This window comes from Salvelinus fontinalis, chromosome 21, assembly GCF_029448725.1.
Source record: "Salvelinus fontinalis isolate EN_2023a chromosome 21, ASM2944872v1, whole genome shotgun sequence".
NCBI classification, from domain to species: domain Eukaryota; kingdom Metazoa; phylum Chordata; class Actinopteri; order Salmoniformes; family Salmonidae; genus Salvelinus; species Salvelinus fontinalis.
The window spans coordinates 9349658-9369895 of record NC_074685.1 but is presented as its reverse complement, the minus strand read 5'-3'; the positions used below and the strand labels follow the sequence as shown (position 1 = coordinate 9369895).

At 44.3% G+C, this 20238-nt stretch overlaps 1 protein-coding gene across 1 annotated transcript in view; it reads right to left on the bottom strand.

Annotated features, from left to right (window-relative positions):
• LOC129819154 (collagen alpha-1(V) chain-like) overlaps window positions 1-19284 on the bottom strand; it is a 166989-nt gene extending 147705 nt beyond the window's left edge. The window contains exon 1 of the mRNA XM_055875716.1: window positions 18856-19284. Within this exon, the coding sequence (XP_055731691.1) occupies window positions 18856-18955 (100 nt within the window). The 5' untranslated portion in view covers window positions 18956-19284. The remainder of the gene's footprint in view (window positions 1-18855) is intronic.
• Between the last annotated feature and the right edge of the window lie 954 nt (window positions 19285-20238).

Genomic DNA, 20238 nt, shown 5'->3' with positions numbered 1-20238 from the left:
AGCAAAAGCATTCTATACAGTTCTCATTCTTCAATATTTAATAATGAAATGAAATTCCCCCCTCTCTCTCTCTCTCTCTCTCTCTCTCTCTCTCTGCCCCTCTCTCTCTTTCTCTCTCTCTATTTCTCTCTCTCTCATCGCCCGTACTTGGCACACCGTGGAGCAGAGCCACATCACAGGCACACATCCTTCTCTGTGCCAGTGCTTAATGACATATTGGGGCCAACACAGCTACAGAACCTTGGATGTGGAATGGCTCCGCAACACTGAAACCGACCACAGGTTCATAGCTACAATTAGCACAGCACATAGTGCAGCCTAAAACAGAGAACAGCAGGGAGAAGATCCAACTGACACAGAACAATAACTACAACCCTGAAGTCACCCACACACACCTGGATGTAACTGCCCTATGGGCCCTGGTGAAAAGTAGGACACTATGTCAGATTTTTCATGGAGTGCTGCAACGCCCTCAGAACCGCTACTTCCCGTGGCTATGCTCTCCCCTCTCCCTCTCCACCTCTCCCCCTGTCCTTTTACTGTCTTCGGTACCTACAGGCTGATATTGGTGCTAAATGTCCATCTACTCACACTCTCCTGTTAGTCTTTATGGTAATGTATAAGTAGTGTGTGTGAAAAGACCTTCATTGTTGGCCTTTTTTATAGATCTGTTTTGCCAGACAGGCTGGCTTTGGGAGGTACTGTAGCAGCACTGTAAAGGATAATGAACTCGTAAGTGAAAGTAAGTGAAAATGTATTATCATGAGATTAAAAAGCTTTACATTTCTTCACACTGTTCCTGGAGACAGTTTGCAATGGGGAGAGGATTGATGTGGTTGCCAACCCTTCTTTCACTCCCTCCCTCCCTCCCCCACTGGGCATACACTGATTGAATCAACGTTGCTATCACGTCATTTCAATGAAATACCGTTGAACCAACGTGGAATAGACGTTGTTGTCTTTCCCTCCCTCCTTGTTGTGTTCTCTCTGAGCAGCAGCTCCAGCGCCAGGTTAGGAATCCTGATTTGGGCTGGGTGCCAAGACAGTCGCAGACCCCCTCGTCTCACGCAGCCTCCACACACTCACACACACACACACACACACACACACACACACACACACACACACACACACACACACACACACACACACACACACACACACACACACACACACACACACACACACACACACACATATCCACCCCCCCATACACACACACCAAAGTCCATTCAGTGACTGTTGTCCATTCAGTGTGACGCATCTCGTTCCCTGCTGGTGGAGCAGGGCGGGCAACAGGCCCAGTGAAGCAGGGGTAGCTTTTTACAGAGCAGGAACCAGGATTAACATTCTTCCCTCTTGCACTGTCTGAATCCCAAATGGCACCCTATTCCCTACATAGTACACTACTTTTGACCAGAGACCTATAAATCCTGGTCAAAAGTAGTGCACAAAAAGGCAATAGGGTGCCATTTGGGATGTAACCAATGTTTCTCCCCTCCCTCCTCCTGCAGGCTGAGGCTAGGCTGGTTGTGTTCTCCTGGCACTAAGGCACATGCTTGACCTGGCGCTGAGGACAAAGAGCAATTAGCAGCAGCGTGGAGTCTGTCTCTGTGGCCGACCCTCTGTCCACCCGCCTGTCTGTCCGACTGTCTGTCAGCCCGTCGCCAAGAGACCAGGGCAGCGAAAACAACCAGGGCAGAGTGGGAAGCAGAACTTCCCCCTCCTACAGCGCAGCATCCCAGATGGGGGGAGGGAGGGTGTGGGGTCTTTTAACTCTTATCCCAACCTGGATGGATGCCAGAAGTGACGTGTACAGTAGATGTCAAATCTGAGCATTATAAGTGCACATGTGACTGATATGATGACATATGTCAGAATATTTTGGCTAATGTTCAATTAACCCCTTAGATCAAAATACAGACACACACACACACACACACACACACACACACACACACACACACACACACACACACACACACACACACACACACACACACACACACACACACACACACACACAGAGAGACATGCAAAAACACACACATGCGCAAATACACACATATGCCCTCAGTCACCCTCCAAACTGACAGGTGACCATCAGCGTTGACCTGAGGGTGTTGGTGTAGTAATCATATGACTCGCCCCTAAGATTAGCCTGTGGTCATTACGTACACTACATTACACCCCACTACATAGACACACTGACAGGACACACACACACACTCACAACACACACACACGCACGCATGCACACACACACACGCACAGACACACTAATGTCAGCAACAATAAACCCATTGTGCATCGCAGCAGTCTGCCTGATTTACTGACCATTTTCTTACAACTGAAACGATACCTGTTCCGAAAAAGTGTTACCCCTCCCTCCCTCTCTGACTCTGTTTCTCCCTCTCTCTCTTTCTTTCTTTCTCTCTCTTTCTCGCTCTCCTACACACAGACACGCACACATACACACAAGCTCACCAAAACAGTATTCACATGAAACAGAAGCATAGATATCAAGTAAACACATAGAAGTACCTCTCCCAGTGACTGAGCAGAGAGCAGAGAGCAGAGGAGAGAGCAGAGAGGAGAGAGCAGGGCAGCAGAGAGCAGAGAGCAGACGAGAGGAGAGAGCAGAGAGGAGAGAGCAGAGAGCAGAGGAGAGGAGAGAGCAGAGAGGAGAGGAGAGAGCAGAGAGCAGAGGAAAGAGCAGAGAGGAGAGAGCAGGGCAGCAGAGAGCAGAGAGCAGAGAGCAGAGGAGAGGAGAGAGCAGAGAGGAGAGAGCAGAGAGGAGAGAGCAGAGCAGCAGAGAGCAGAGAGCAGAGAGCAGAGGAGAGGAGAGAGCAGAGAGGAGAGAGCAGAGAGGAGAGAGCAGAGGAGAGAGCAGAGAGCAGAGAGCAGAGAGCAGAGGAGAAAGCAGAGAGCAGAGAGCCGAGGAGAGGAGAGAGGAGAGAGCAGAGAGCAGAGAGCAGAGAGCAGAGAGCAGAGGAGAGGAGAGAGCAGAGAGGAGAGGAGAGAGCAGAGAGCAGAGGAGAGAGCAGAGAGGAGAGAGACTGGCTCAGTTGTTTCCATAGCTCTCATTTCTCTGGTCTTGACCAGGCCGTTGTGAGCGTGCCAGTCACAAGACGACACACACACAGTCAGACAGACAGAGTTCCTAGAGAATAACTTCAGCTAGCTCGCAATCGCACTCTGAATAACAGGAAACACCAGACAAGACAAAGAACACATGGAATTCAGACAGTTACACACACACACACACATACACTAAACTGTGTGCTCACACCGAGACAAAAACACACTCTTATTCACATACACGTAAGGCTCGCACACATTGCACTGAATATGATCTAGCGTTCATCTGCTGATCGTTCAAGGCGCTGTGTTTAAGGCTTACCGTATGCTGTACAGTCGTAACAGTTTGTGCATATATCATTACAACAATTCTGTGATGTTTTGGTCTTGGGGAGTTTTTTTTCTGCTGTTCGTGCACACCAAGTTTGGGAGAGGAAGTCCATGCCCCTTCGTCTGTGATTGGTCCTACTTCTAGTAGGAGCGGGAACATGAAGTGTTGGTTGTCATTCAACGAGAGACTATTCCTTTTCATGCACATTTTTCCACTTGAGAAATACTGCACCAAACATCTTAGCTAGATGTCAAATTTGCACGATTAAGACCTCTGCAAAAACGTGATGACTGATTTCTTGATGTATTTATTTTGAGGGAGTGTTTCTGGTTATGTTATTGCTATAGTGGCTCAAGAGGGACAAATGGTAATATTGCAGCTTTTTTCCCGCTTTTCCAAGCGATGGTCTTTAGGGAGTATGAGAGCACCGACGGTCCACGGTTGCTTCGCCTTGCCAAGTTCTGCTAGTGTAACAGTGTAAAAAGCAGCAGCTTTATCACTTCACACTCATCTAACGACAAACAGGTAGACACACTCTCATTAAGCCAGGAGTAGCTCCAGCTAGACTAATGTTTGTGAGCGTGCATGCGCATCTGCCTGAATGTGTGTACTCATTCACCACATGTGCGTGTGAGCGCTGGCTTGTGCTTCTCAGTCTACTCTGTCAGGACTTTAGCCCTGGTCTTCTCAGTCTACTCTGTCAGGACTTTAGCCCTGGTCTTCTCAGTCTACTCTGTCAGGACTTTAGCCCTGGTCTTCTCAGTCTACTCTGTCAGGACTTTAGCCCTGGTCTTCTCAGTCTACTCTGTCAGGAATTTAGCCCTGGTCTTCTCAGTCTACTCTGTCAGGACTTTAGCCCTGGTCTTCTCAGTCTACTCTGTTAGGACTTTAGCCCTGGTCTTCTCAGTCTACTCTGTCAGGACTTTAGCCCTGGTCTTCTCAGTCTACTCTGTCAGGGCTTTAGCCCTAGTCTTCTCAGTCTACTCTGTCAGGACTTTAGCCCTGGTCTTCTCAGTCTACTCTGTCAGGAATTTAGCCCTGGTCTTCTCAGTCTACTCTGTCTGGGCTTTAGCCCTGGTCTTCTCAGTCTACTCTGTCAGGAATTTAGCCCTGGTCTTCTCAGTCTACTCTGTCGGGAATTTAGCCCTGGTCTTCTCAGTCTACTCTGTCAGGAATTTAGCCCTCGTCTTCTCAGTCTACTCTGTCAGGACTTTAGCCCTGGTCTTCTCAGTCTACTCTGTCAGGACTTTAGCCCTGGTCTTCTCAGTCTACTCTGTCAGGAATTTAGCCCTGGTCTTCTCAGTCTACTCTGTCTGGGCTTTAGCCCTGGTCTTCTCAGTCTACTCTGTCAGGAATTTAGCCCTGGTCTTCTCAGTCTACTCTGTCAGGAATTTAGCCCTGGTCTTCTCAGTCTACTCTGTCAGGACTTTAGCCCTGGTCTTCTCAGTCTACTCTGTCAGGACTTTAGCCCTGGTCTTCTCAGTCTACTCTGTCAGGAATTTAGCCCTGGTCTTCTCAGTCTACTCTGTCAGGACTTTAGCCCTGGTCTTCTCAGTCTACTCTGTCAGGACTTTAGCCCTGGTCTTCTCAGTCTACTCTGTCAGGACTTCAGTCCTGGTCTTATTGCTTTAGCAGGGAGAATGCCAGGTGGTTTGCTTCATTGTCTCCACAGCGAGCGATGAGCAGTCTCAGACCAGAGAGAAATAAATCAGTATCTACCATCCTCCCTCTCGTCTTCCCTCCCTCCCCTCTACAGCAGCAGACTAAGATGGAAAAACTGACTCTTGCAAGTTCCTGCTGCTCACTCTTAAACACTCAGTTTACAGCCAGACTGACTGCAGAGAAATGGCACTCTCGAGACACACAGGCATTCTCTCTCTCTCTCTCTCTCTCTCTCTCTCTCTCTCTCTCTCTCTCTCTCTCTCTCTCTCTCTCTTTCTCTTTCTGCAGCTATTATGTGGCTCCCTCTTAGCAAGTCTGGCTGTACTTGTCAATCCCTTGTCTTGTCTTCTCTTTCTGTCCTCACTCAACTGCATTCCTCCACTCCTCCATGCTCTCTCACTCTGCCCTCTCTCACTCTGCCCTCGTTCACTCTGCCCTCTCTCACTCTGCCCTCGTTCACTCTGCCCTCTCTCACTCTGCCATCTCTCACTCTGCCCTCTTACCTCTTGAATCTCGCTCTGTCTTTTCTCTCTCTCTCTCTCTCTCTCAGTCCACTTATCTCCCTCTCCCTCTTTATCTGTCTCTCTTTCACTTTCTTTGTCTCTCAATCTTTCCTCCTCTCTCCGCTCCTTGGGCTCCCTTGCATCCTCTGTTCCTCTTGCTGCTGATCTCGTTCTGAGGGCTGGGGGCTGACTGCTGGACGACTAACGACAAAACAAGACAGCACTCGCATTCCAGAACAATCCATCTCCCCCACCAGCTCTTTGGAAAGACATGAACAAGATGAACAGAGCAGAGAGAAAATAAGCAAAATCTCCAAAATGATACAACCCTATAACAGAATAACACTAATAAAGGCCTATCACACACACACACACACACAGCAGAACAGACAGTACTTTCCAATGGCTATCGGACTTTTGGATCTCGACTGTCTGGCTGCTGCTAGAATGACCCACTTTGAACCAATTATGTGAATTGCTTGGACTTTTGTGGAAATGATGAGAATCGAACCTGAGCTGTTTTCTTTCAAATGCAGGAATGAGTTGAAAGTAGAATGCATCCCTTTATTCACAGACACAAACTATAATTCCATGGCATCACCAGTGAACTCAAGAAAGCTTTGCCAGAAAAGTTGTCGCTCAGCCACAGAGAAATACTTTATTGTATGCCTCCATCCAAATTCAACATGACAACCAAAATGATAACAAATTACTCATGAAAATAAACTTCAAGCCATTGCCTTAGAAACATGAAAAGCTATATCTAATTATCAGCTACAATATTTTCTGGAAGCAAAAACCCATGAATCATTGAGAGATTTAAGGAACAGCCTCCAGTGATTTGATAAACATGATATGTTCTTGGTTAGGGGCTGGGATTTAGAAAACCCTCTTGCTTTGGGTTTATTGTTTTTGAGGAAAGGAACTATATTGATGTTATAAATCAACTTGTGTTGCTCAGAAAAAAATTGCCTTCTGTTCTTGAAGGAGAAATGAATAGTGGTAATACACCAACCATGTTGCTATGGGCTCTAATGACCAGTCAAACACCATGCAGTCAGACTTGTACACAGACGGAACTTGCCAGGAGATCCAACCTCCTGTGAAAAATCTTTGGAACTTGCTTCCAATGTCTCCATGGCAACCAATTCCTGTCCCAGTTTTGAGTGTGTGGAGGATTGGTTGTCCTGCCCTGGCCTGATACTACCACTGGCATTATAGGAGGAGACATAGAGCCTACCTGCCAGGGGGTGAAGGAGCACACAGACTCCCCTTTCACCTCATTCTCAAATAGAAAAGATTCCCACACTGTAAATGTACCATTCTGTATTGTTCAACCTCATTTTGTTCCATCTATATCAGCTCTGTAAGCAGGCGTAATTCCCTCTGTGGTTGCTGTCCTGCCCTAGGTCCGTGCAAACTAACTGTAGTGAAGCTGAATGAGCAGATGTTTTTTCTCTATGTCTGTCTGTCTGTCTCTCTTTCATACAGTCTTTCCAACCATCATCACCCCCCCCCCCCCCCCCCTGCACATTTTCTCACCTAATAAAGAAAAATAGAATGGCTCCAACTGAAGTAGTGAGGTTTCTGCAGGGGGGTTAGCTACCAGGGAAGATAATCATGCGATTTCCCCCTAAAATGCTTCATTCAGTAGTTCTGCTGCCCAGGCTGTGGCTAGGGTTGAGGCCAGGGCTGACTGGGGATGGGGATTGGGGTTGGAAAGGATGACTCATGGCATTGCTTTCCATGCTCAATCATTATAATAGCCCTTAATAGAGAACAGTACTGCTATCCTGGAGAGCTGAATAGTGAATACCCAATGATTTTGGCTGGAAAAGAGCTACAGTGAGAAGTAGGCCTATACCACTTATGGTCTTACAGTGTATACAGCACAGATGGTGAGTGAAAACAGGCATAGGCCCTGACACCACTCTACCAACTGCAAGAAATGGGTGGCAGGTAGCCTAGCGGTTAACGGCGGTGAGCCAGTAACCAGAAGGTTGCTTGTTCAAATCCCCAAGCCAACTAGGTGAAATATATGTCGATATGCCCTTGAGCAAGGCACTTAACCATAATTTATTCTGTAAGGTGCTCTAGATAACAATGACTAAAATGGAAAAGACTGGCATGGTACCACATCTGTTGAAAGACCCACTATTTAAAAAACTAAAATCCCTACAACCATTACTGGGGCATTTGGGAATTAAACCCACAGCATCTTGACTTAATTATCTGAAAGGACTCAACTTTTCACTATGAAATCAAGATAATACCCTATTTTCTCCTTTTCAATAGAGGATCATGTCCAAGCCTGAACATAGTCTCCTGTCAAATCACTGTCCTGGAAAACCTGGCTCTACAGCTTCTGTGGGAAGACGGCCAATAAGATGCCCCATGGTCCTTTGGAGCAGTCTCCTTATGAACTCTTGAGAGAACAGTGTTTCCCTGTCCCTAACACGACACAAAAATATTTATGACATGAGTGGCATATAAAGGATCTCCTTCAATATGACAGACAGAGTCAAAATTCTGACCTGGAATAATCTTTTATCAGCCATTCCATTCCGTCATCTGCACAGATATAACAAGAAGAGTGTCAGTCTTTGCTGTTGATCAGGCGTTGGATGGAGCTGGTTGGAGGCTAGGGGTCATAAACTAAACCATGAACCGTTCAACGGCCCAGCCAGTTTAGTTCCACACCATAATGGCTGCATTCACAGTCTGAAGTGGATCATGAGATTGCAGGGTCACTGCTTCTCTCCATAGTCCAGCAAACTCAGATTCCTTTCCCTGCACCAGGACGATAGACACACACGCACGCACACACACTCAAAAACAGGGCTTTTCACACCACAGAACCACCACTTATCTGATTGAGTAAAATGGCTCAAAGGATTTCCCATATTGAGCGATAAGAATATGGCCATTGAAAAACTGGAGCAGAAACTGCATTCGCTCAAAAGGGACAAACAATTACTAATAATGATGGGGATTGCACTCCGAACTGAACTTTCTCCAATTTGGGTTTCATGGCAGTGATTTTATTACTTGATTGCAATGTTGAAATGGCACCAGTATGGTACCTGTGTCTGTGTTTCACCATGTTGCAGCCAGAACAGAACAGTTCCAGAGGTTTCCATTGCAAAACCAGGTTTGGAGGCCATAAACATTCTGCATCATTTACATCAGTCAGTAACAACCTTGCCCTATTCTTCCATAACACACATGAATGACAAGGGGGTAATATCATAAAAAGGTGCATCCAATCTATCATGGAAACTTCCTTTTGTAGAGGAACTGTTCTGACAGTGGGCCGAGAGGATGGAAGACCGCTGTGGCCCAGCTGTGCTTGACCTTCGACCCCCATAGTAAAGTCTACCTTTACACAAAAATAACATTTAAATGACCCAGGCTGCTTTGCATAGCTCCAAACTTAGCTGCTATGAAACTCACACCATCTCTAAAACATTTCACCAAAACTCACCTAATGGGACGCAGCTATTTTTCCAGCGAAAAGCCTCAACTCTAAAACCAGTGAGGTACTAGAGGTATATCTTTCTTTAGAAAAATGAAACAGTGCTTTATTTCATAGTGCTTTGTTCCACCAGGAGTGGGAGAAAAACATCTGGAACGCATTTTTCCCCCTATGTTTTTAGGATCAGCAGACGCCAGACGGCACAATGGAGCTTATCGGATCCAGATGTCGAACACAGTGAAACAACAAGTGTTTCTTTCTTATAATTCAATTTTTTATATAAAAAACAAATGGATAAAAACTAAATGTAAAACATTAGAGAAACTCCATGAATCTTAAAATCACAAAGACTCCATTACCCATAGTCCTTTTCAGGCTGAAAACAACAAGCACTGTAGTCAACGTTTACATATCGAGTAGTTGTTGGCTTCGACCCCAATCCACCCACGTTTTCATTTTACCCAGGTATTCAAGGAATGTTATTCAAGTATTTTTGATGAATAAAGCAGTTTGACATGCCTAGGGGAATGTTCCTATTGACACAGACCATTCAAAAACCTTTTCTTAATGAATGATAACAAACCAGGAGAAACATGTTGAAGCTTTGAGAAAAGTTCCCATTCCCATTCCCAAAAGTTCCCGGTGTACTTCTCTTTAATCTGTTTGCCCCATACAAAAATAAACATTTTGGGAGCAAAGCCTAGCCTCTGAGAAGCAGCCACATGGCTAATACAACAACAACTTTCACAAAAAAGCAAAATAAAGCTGCCCTCATCAAGGTCAGGGAATAAAGCTCTTTAAAACAAGCATTGTTAAGCGAGAGATCTAGATAGACCCAGATATCTGCATTTTGGCAGAAAAATATCAGTTTTCTTAAAGTCAATTATTTATCATCCATGTTTAACCATTAAATCACATTCGGTCATCTTTGGTTTTAGTTCTTGAAGATGTCATCAAAGCCAGAATGAAGAATGGGCATGGTGTTCCAAAGGAAAGCATTCCAGACTTTTTTGTTGTCAGGAAATCATGTCACGCAAGTTTGACAAGGTACCCACAATGCACCTCTCTCTCTTTTTCTGTCCCTCCTGTCCTGAACAGTCAGTGACTCACCAGGGTTTTTTTTTTTTTAAAACATAAAGATTGAGAGAATGCCAAGAGATTGCACTAAAGTGCAATCATAATCGGTCAACCTCTAGCAAAAACCATCAAGCGCTGTAAGTACAGGGAGTGAACATTTAATTAGCACGGACATGGAACAGGACAGCACAGTGTCTGAACATGAACACATAACGACATTAATGCAGACACAGTGAACAAACGGGGAAGCAGACAGTTATAGACCGGGAAATCAACAAAGGGAAGGAGTCCAGGTGAGTCCAATGAGCACTGCTGCGCGTAATGATGTTGACAGGTGTGCGTAAATAAGGACAGCCTGGCGCCCTCGAGCGCCAAAGAGGGAGAGCGGGAGCAGGCGTGACAGTAGCCCCCCTCTAGGGGGCGCCACTTGGCGTCCCACCTGGGTGAGCCTAACGGGCTGACCGAGACATGGGCGCTGGACAAGCCAGCTGGGGCGTAGAAGCCCAACGACCCGGCAGAGGCGTGGGAGCCTAGCGAGCCAGCTCAGGCGTGGGAGCCTGATGGGCATGGTGAAGCATGACGTGGGGTGGGTGCCTACCGAGCCCACCAAGGCAAGACGACCTCTCGAGCCAGCTAAGGCTTGGAAGCCCGATGAGCTAGCTGAGGCACCCCCGGTTCCCTCGGTGATAGCACCCAGACCCGACGTCACCAACCAAAACTACCTGATGCTTCTTTTAGTGGTGTCTGCATTCTGTAAGGGTCGACACTGGAGACGAGAAGCAAGTACAGGGAGTGATCATTTAATTAGCACGGCCATGGAACAGGACAGCACAGTGTCTGGACATAAACACATAACGACACTAATGCAGACACAGGGAACAAACGGGGAAGTAGACAGTTATAGACCGGGCAATCAACAAAGGGAAGTAGTCCAGGTGAGTCCAATGAGCACTGCTGCGGGTAATGATGGTGACAGGTGTGCATAATGTAGGACAGCCTGGTGCCAGAGAGGGAGAGCGGGAGCAGATGTGACAAAGCACTATGATGAAACTGGCTCTCATGAGGACTGCCACAGGAAAGGAAAACCAAGAGTTACCTCTGCTGCAGAGGATAAGTTCATTAGAGTTACCAGCCTCAGAAATTGTAGCCCAAATAAATGCTTCACAGAGTTCAAGTAACATACACATTTCAACATTAAAAACTTCTTGCCGCACGGATCCCTTTAGCGGGATCGTTTTCGTAAACAACCTCTGAATTGCAGAGCGCCAAATTAAAAAAAATACAAAAAATATTTATAATCATGAAATCACAAGTGAAATATACCAAAACACAGCTTAGCTTGTTGTTAATCCACCTATCGTGTCAGATTTTGAAAATATGCTTTACAGCGAAAGCAATCCAAGCGTTTGTGAGTTTATCAATCACTAGACAAAACAGTAAGAACAGCTAGCCCCAAATTAGCATGGTCACGAAAGTCAGAAAAGCAATAAAATGAATCGCTTACCTTTGATAATCTTTGGATGTTTGCACTCACGAGACTCCCAGTTACACAATAAATGTTATTTTTGTTCGATAAAGATTAGTTTTATAACCAAAAAACGCCATTTGGTTTGCGCGTTATGTTCAGAAAACCACAGGCTCGTTCCGGTCCTGAAAGGCAGAAGAAAATTCCAAAAAGTATCCGTAATATTCGTAGAAACATGTCAAAGGTTTTTTATTATTAATCCTCAAGTTGTTTTTAACATACATAATCGATAATATTTCAACTGGACGGTAACCTATTCAATACTACAGAGAAAGAAAATGTCGAGCTACATCTCTCGCGCGCAGGAACTAATCAAAGGACACCTGACGCGTTTTGAAAAATCTCGCTAATTTTTCAAAATAAAAGCTTGAAACTATGTCTAAAGCCTGGTCACAGCCTGAGGAAGCCATTGGAAAAGGAATCTGGTTGATACCCCTTTAAATGGAGGAGGGGCAGGCAACAAAACAGGGATTCTTCCAAATAAAAGGCACTTCCGGGTTGGATTTCCTCAGGTTTTCGCCTGCAAAATCAGTTCTGTTATACTCACAGACAATATTTTGACAGTTTTGGAAACTTTAGAGTGTTTTCTATCATAATCTGTCAATTATATACATATTCTAGCATCTGGACCTGAGAAATAGTCCGTTTACCATGGGAACGTTATTTTTTCAAACATAAAAATTCTGCCCCCTAGCTGAAAGAACAACTGTTCAGAGGAGACTGCATGAATCAGGCATTCAGGATCAAATTGCTGCAAAGAAACCACTACTAAAGGACACCAATAAGAAGAAGAGACTTGCTTGGGCCAAGAAACATGAGCAATGAACATTAGACCGATGGAAATCTGTCCATTGGTCTGATGGTTCCAACCGCCATATCTTTGTGAGACGCAGGATAGGTGAACAGATGATCTCTGCATGTGTGGTTCCCACGGTGAAGCATGGAGGAAGAGGTGTGATGGTGTGGGGTGCTTTGCTGGTGACACTGACAGGGATTTATTTAGAATTCAAGGCACACTTAACCAGCTTGGCTACCACAGAATTCTGCAGCGATACGCCATCCCATCTGGTTTACGCTTAGTGGGACTATAACTTGTTTTTCAACTGGACAATGACCCAACACACCTCCGGAATGTGTAAGGGCTATTTGACCAAGAGCAGCCAACAAGTGCTCAGCATATGTGGGAACTCATTCAAGACTGTTGGAAAAGCATTCCGGGTGAAGCTGGTTGAAAGAATGCCAAGAGTGTGCAAAGCTGTCCTCAAGGCAAAGGGTGGCTACTTTGAAGGATCTAAAATATCAAATATGTTTTGATTTGTTAAACGCTTTTTTGGTTGCTACATGATTCCATATGTGTTATTTCATCATTTTAATGTCTGTAGAAAATTATTAAAATTAAGAAAAACCCTTGAATGAGTAGGTGTATCCAAACTTCTGATTGGTCCTGTAGGTGAAGTCTAGCCTGGTCCCAAATATGTTTGTGCTGTTTTGCCAACTCCTAAGGCCATGAGTTTGCAAGACAGCACAAAGGGATCTGAAACAGGGCTAGGTGATGATTAATAAGCCTGATCAGAACCAGAGGTGCTACGGAAGTCTATACACTCTAAGAAAAAGAGGTGCTATCTAGAACCTTAAAGTCCCCAAAGGAAAACACTTTGAAGAACCCGTTTTGGTTGCAGGTAGAAACATTTTTTGTTTCCGTGTAGAAATCGTTCTACAGAGGATTCTACATGGAACCCAAAAGGGTTCTACCTGAAACCAAAAAGGGTACTACCTGGTGCTTCTGACGTCATTCTCAGCCCTGAAGCTTGGGGCTGGAGAGGGTCATCTGGTTTGGATCAGGATAATAAGTCCTTTACAGCTGAACTCTCTGGAGAACCTGGCCTCATTCCTTTTAATTACCAGTTAATCATACAGTCTGTCTGCCCTGATGGAACACGTCTTCACAAGCTGTAAATCAAAGCTGACTGTTTTCCAATATACAGTGCATTAGGAATGTATTCAGACCCCTTGATTTTTATACAGCCTTAATCTAAAAAAGTCGAAATAGATGTTTGCGTGAAATTAACTTGATTACATTTTAAAATGTTCGCAAATGCATTAAAAATAAAAAACTGAAATACCTTATCTATTGAACTATTCAGACCCTTTGCTATGAGACTCAAAATTGAGCACAGGTGCATCATGATTCCATTGATTATCCTTGAGATGTTTCTAAAATAGTAGTCCACCTGTGGTAAACTCAAATAATTGGACATGATTTGGAAAGGCACACACCTGTCTATATAAGGTCCCACAGTTGACAGTGCATGTTAGAGAAAAAACCAAGTCATGAGGTCGAAGGAATTATCCGTAGACCTCCGAAACAGGATTGTGTCAAGGTACAGATCTGGGGAAGGGTACCAAAATAATGTCTGCAGCATTGAAGGTCCCCAAGAACACAGTGGCCTCCATCATCCTTAAATGGAAGAAGTTTGGAACCACCAAGACTCTTCCTAGAGCTGTCCGCCCGGCCAAACTGAGCAATCGGGGGAGAAGAGTCTTGGTCAGGGAGGTGGCCAAGAACCCGATGGTCACTCTGGCAGAGCTCCAGAGTTCCTCTGTGGAGTTGGGAGAATCTTCCAGAAGGACAACCATCTCTGCAGCACTCCACCAATCAGGCTTTTATGACACTCTCGACCCAAACTGTTATAGACCTATATCCATCCTGCCTTGCCTTTCTAAAGTCTTTGAAAGCCAAGTTAATAAACAGATCACTGACCATTTCGAATCCCACCGTACCTTCTCCGCTGTGCAATCCGGTTTCCGAGCTTGTCATGGGTGTACCTCAGCCACGCTCAAGGTACTAAACGATATCATAACCGCCATCGATAAAAGACAGTACTGTGCAGCTGTCTTCATCGACCTGGCCAAGGCTTTCGACTCTGTCAATCACCATATTCTTTACGGCAGACTAAATAGCCTTGGTTTCTCAAATAACTGCCTCGCCTGGTTCACCAACTACTTCGCAGACAGAGTTCAGTGTGTCAAATTGGAGGGCATGTTGTCCGGACCTCTGGCAGTCTCTATGGAGGTACCACAGGTTCAATTCTCGGGCCGACTCTTTTCTCTGAAAATATCAACGATGTCGCTCTTGTTGCTGGTGATTCCCTGATCCACCTCTACGCAGACGACACCATTCTGTATACATCTGGCCCTTCTTTGGACACTGTGTTAACTAACCTCCAAACGAGCTTCAATGCCATACAACACTCCTTCCGTGGCCTCCAACTGCTCTTAAACGCTAGTAAAACCAAATGCATGCTTTTCAACCGTTTGCTGCCCGCACCCGCCCGCCCGACTAGCATCACTACTCTGGACAGTTCTGACCTAGAATACGTGGACAACTACAAATACCTAGGTGTCTGGCTAGACTGTAAACTCTCCTTCCAGACTCATATCAAACATCTCCAATCCAAAATCAAATCTAGAATCGGCTTTCTATTTCGCAACAAAGCTTCCTTCACTCACACTACCAAACTTACCCTAGTAAAACTGACTATCCTACTGATCCTCGACTTCGGCGATGTCATCTACAAAATAGCTTCCGATACTGTACTCAGCAAATTGGATGTAGTCTTTCACAGTGCCATATGTTTTGTTACCAAAGCGCCTTTCTTTTTTTCTATTGTGTTATTGACTATACGCTTGTTTATTCCATGTGTAACTCTGTGTGGTTGTTTCTGTCGCACTGCTTGCTTTATCTTGGCCAGGTCGCAGTTGTAAATGAGAACTTGTTCTCAAATAGCCTACCTGGTTAAATAAGGTGAAATAATGTTTTTTTTGTTTTGTTTTTATGGTAGAGTGGCCAGACGGAAGCCACTCCTCAGTAAAAGGCACATGACAGCCCACTTGAAGTTTGGCAACAGGCACCTAAAGATTCTCAGACCATGAGAAACAAGATTCTATGGTCTGATGAAACCAAGATTGAACTCTTTGGCCTGAATGCCAAGCATTACGTCTGGAGGAAACCAGGCACCATCCCTACAGTGATGGCAGCATCATGCTGTGGGGCTGTTTTTCAGCGGCAGGGACTGGGAGACTAGTCGAAGCAAAGATGAACGGAGCAAAGTACAGAGGGATCCTTGATGAAAACCTGCTCCAGAGTGCTCAGGACCTCAGACTGGGGCAAAGGTTCACCTTCCAACAGGACAACAACCCTAAGCACACAACCAAGACAACGCAGGAGTGGCTTCAGGACATGTCTATGAATATTCTTTGAGTGGCCCAGCCCGAGCCCGGACTTGAACCCGATCGAAAATCTCTGGATAGACCTGAAAATAGCTGTGCAGCAACGCTCCCCATCCAACCTGACAGAGCTTGAGAGGATCTGCAGCTTGGCACATCTACAATATAGATGTGCCAAGCTTGTAGCGTCATACCCAAGAAGACTCGATGCTGTAATCGCTGCCAAAGGTGCTTCAACAAAGTATTGAGTTAAAGGTCTGAATACTTATGTAAATGTACTATAAAAATCTAAAAAATATTTAAACGAGCAAAAATGTCTAAAAATCTATTTTTCTTTTGTCATTATGGGGTATTTTGTATAGATCAATGAGGGAAACAATGTTTTTTAATCCATTTTATAATAAGGCTGTAACGTAACAAAATTTGGAAAAGGTCAAGGGGTCTGAATACTTTCCGGAGGCACTGTATCCTAAACTGTTGACCAGGTTACTTACTTAACTTGGTGAAATGCTATGCATTTTTCAGTCAAAAGTTATTTTTGATAATATAGCTAGAAATATGTATTATGCTTATTTCCTGTCAAATAAATATTTCCATGATTGATGATTTGATTGTTGTAACACTGCTTAGGTTGACATTGGCAACAATAGGAATGTAATAAACCTCTTGCTAGCCAATACCAATTCATAAACTCCACTCGTACTTGCATGCGTCCTGGTTTCAGGAAGTGTTGCAGCATCACAGATGATCATTTAACAAGTCTCTGGTTGTTTTCTGTTGGTCTTTAAGAGCTGATTGAAGGCACCAGCATCGTAGTGAGTTGTCCCACGCCCTTCAGTCCTAGTTAATTTCCAGTCCAACTCTCCACATCATCTGGCATGACTGGGAACTGGGTCTGTCAATCACATACGAGCAATTACAAGACCACACCCAATGGATGTTTTAACCTTTATTTTACCAGGTTGCATTGAGATCAGAATACCAATTTTTCAAGGGAGACGTGTCCATTTCTCCCATAGGGAAGAAAGTTCAAAGCCAAGGGGCCATAGTCAATAATCAATCAAAGTCTGCATTCAGGATTCACATGAATATGTAATTGTTTCAATCATTAGCACACGACTCAGACTCGTCTGTGCAGGCCCATACAATTTAGGCTGATTGGAAATACCATTGTTTTACCAAATTACAGTCAAAGGGAATTTAATCCAGTCCAGATCTCTAGATCTCCACCTCTCATGTTGAGGTATGTGGAAGGAACAGACCAGACCATATGTTAATCTAACAGCCTTTTAGCGAGTGGAGGCTGCCGAGGGAAGGACAGCTCATAATAATGGCTGGAATATAAGTCAATGGAATGGTATCAAACATGTGGTTTCCATTGGTTAATACCATTCCATTGACTCCATTCCAGCCATTACTATGAGCTGTCCTCCCCTCAGCAGCCTCCACTGCTTTTAACTGACTGACTGGATTTCTGACTGGCTGAGAGCTCCACAGTAGCCAGCATTCAAGCTGCGGGCCACCTACATGTAGGCCAGTGAGCTAATAATATATGTAGGATACTAGGTCTGACTCAAATTCCCCACATCACCCACCAATGCTCCTGTCCACACCTTGAACCACTGTCCTTCATCTAGCAACATGTAACTCACACAATTAATTTCCAAAAGTGATTTGAGTTCCAATAAAGGTGTTGGAAAGTAGAGTAAAAGAGCCTGATTGCAAAACCACAGAGTTTGAGCAGTTCCCTAGGCACACCCTTTAAAAAACCTTAGGTTACAGGTGATCAAAAAAACTTGTTTTCTCATCATAGAGTGCATATAAAACAGACAGCTGGAGGATAGCAAGACAAATGTTTATGGGATAGTTTAAAAATAACCTTGAAGACGATTTCACAGAGACATTACACTCTTTTATTAAGCATTTGTTGTATGTCCGTGCGCATCCCTGCCCACAATGAGATGCCAAGCGTCGGCTCCACGCTGCCACTTCAGACCGACGGCCACGCCCTCTCACGAGAGCTGCGCTCCATTCGGTTTCTCATTAAAGAAATAGCCCTTTGAACTTTAAAGTCAACTGTTTCATATGTGAATATGGAGCACATTAAGCTCATGGGTGTACTTGTCATCAAGTCTAAAGCGCAAAAGCTTGCCAAATATGAAACCCCCAAGAAATTACTATATATTTTATATCATATCCACAATGCTGCATAAAAGTTTTTTTCAGTTAGACTATGAAAATACATTTCCATTAAGTATGCCTAAAGAAGAAATAGTCTACAATGTATCGACAAGAGGGAAGAAAGGTCAAATGATTTTCCTACAGGCTATAAAAGGTGAGCTTGGTTTCCAGGTTGATCAATTCAACACTAGGAATAAAAAGTAAGCTCTATATCTTTACAGTAGTCCTATCATCCAGCATAGCAATGTGTAGCCTATGTGCGCACTGCACAATACATCTGAAAGACTTAAAGACTCTAATAATATATGCTAAATGATGTGCATCAGAAGAGGCTCTATAGATGGCGCAGGAGGACCCCATCTTTCAGAGTGCACAAATCCATCGTTGGAGGCAGAGAAGGTAATCTGAAGAGTTTCTGGAAAAGTTTCTGGAAAAAGAGTTATCTTTGGCGCTGCAAGTACTCTATGCAGCGGGCTCTAACCAAATCGATAGACTTTATCAACACACTGAGCAATACAGTACAAAGTATACGAACAAGCACCAGTGCCATTCTTTAAAAAGCCTTGACTGGCCCTGCGGTCATTTCAGTTTATGACACCAATATGAATGTGGACCACATTCCAGTAACCAGACAATTAAATCAATCTTTAAAAGAGGGGCGTAGAATTGACGTTGCACAATGGTATGTATGATTCGGACTTGTTGCACATGAGAACATATCACTGTCTAAAGAACAGACGGGCACAATAGTGCGCAGCAGGAATAGACTGCAATAGAGGATGTGGTATCTTACCTGAACTGGCTTGTGATGTGACAAAAAGTAGAAGTATCGCTAAAGTGATTTGCGAGTCCTTTATCCTCCGTTTTACTTTCCATCTTATATGTGTATCCATGGTCGCCAGTAACGTCCACGACAAAAGTGGGTTAACTTTTTAAGAGCAACTGAAAAAATACTTGTGACAACTTCTGATTAGGAGAGAACTGGTAGCCAAAGGTCCCAGAGAAAGAGAGAAGGGGGAAATAGCGTTATTTTCTCAAGCAGCCATACGTTTTGGAGTGTGGATTCATCCAGCTAGTGTGACGGATGGGACACCCTCTCTCGCGCACTCGTCCTCTCCACTCCTCTTCTCGCTCCTCTGAAAAGGCTACCCTGCGCTGCTGAGCCTCCGATCAGAAGTGTTGCCCCCTCTCTCAGTCGTCACTGGAGCCCTGGGAAGTAATTTAGAGGGTAAAAAGGTCCCCTAGCAGGCTGTCAGTCAGGTTGCGGACAGAACAGGAAAGCAAATCAGAGGGCTCGACTTATAGAACAGGCCTTACAATTGGCTGTGGAATGGAGGAAAAGTTTAGTGAAACGCCCACTCTCGGTGTGCTGAAGTTTTTGCCTCCCGCGGGGCAATCCTTTCTTTAACAACAAAATCCGCTATGAAAAGGGGCGTTAAAGCGGGAGAGAAAAACGTTTTGGACAAGAACAGACAGATAGTTCAACAAGACTTCTGAAGATAAATGTTGTTTTCATATCCGATACATTACTTTCCATTACACCAAATGAAAAGCTATTCTAATAATTTGAATAATAAATGAGAGAATTTGAGCAGTGGACACACTGAAATAGAAACGGTGTCGTTCCACCAATTGGTTGAGAAGTATAACTTGGTAAAAAAAAAAAACTTTTGATTTCATCTAATTTTAACATTCTGTCATGAAGAGCACATATTCAACTTCATAATAATAGTATATATTTTTAAATCCCATCTCAAGAGGTTAAATAATTTAGTAAGTGGCTATACAACATGCCAAATAAAGTAACAGGTTTGACGTTAGCAAGTTTGATGATTTAATCTTAAATCAACCATTAATCCCATTGTGAGAGCGGGAATGGAAGCTTGTTGTGTGCAACAGGAGGGGTAATTTAACTGAAAATAGCTCTAGCCTGTCACAATGGATACCAGGGTTGGCGTGTTATGCTTGACCCCCTTAGTTTTCCATCACAAAACACCAGAAAATGTCCAAAAAGAGTAGAATCAGCTCACCTGCTTTCACACTATCATTTGACTATTAGATGGTAAAATGAGGGACAGCAGACATAAATACATTTACATTTTAGTAATTTAGCAGACACTCTTATCCAGAACGACTTACAGTTAGTGCATTCATCTTAAAATAGCTAGGTGGGACA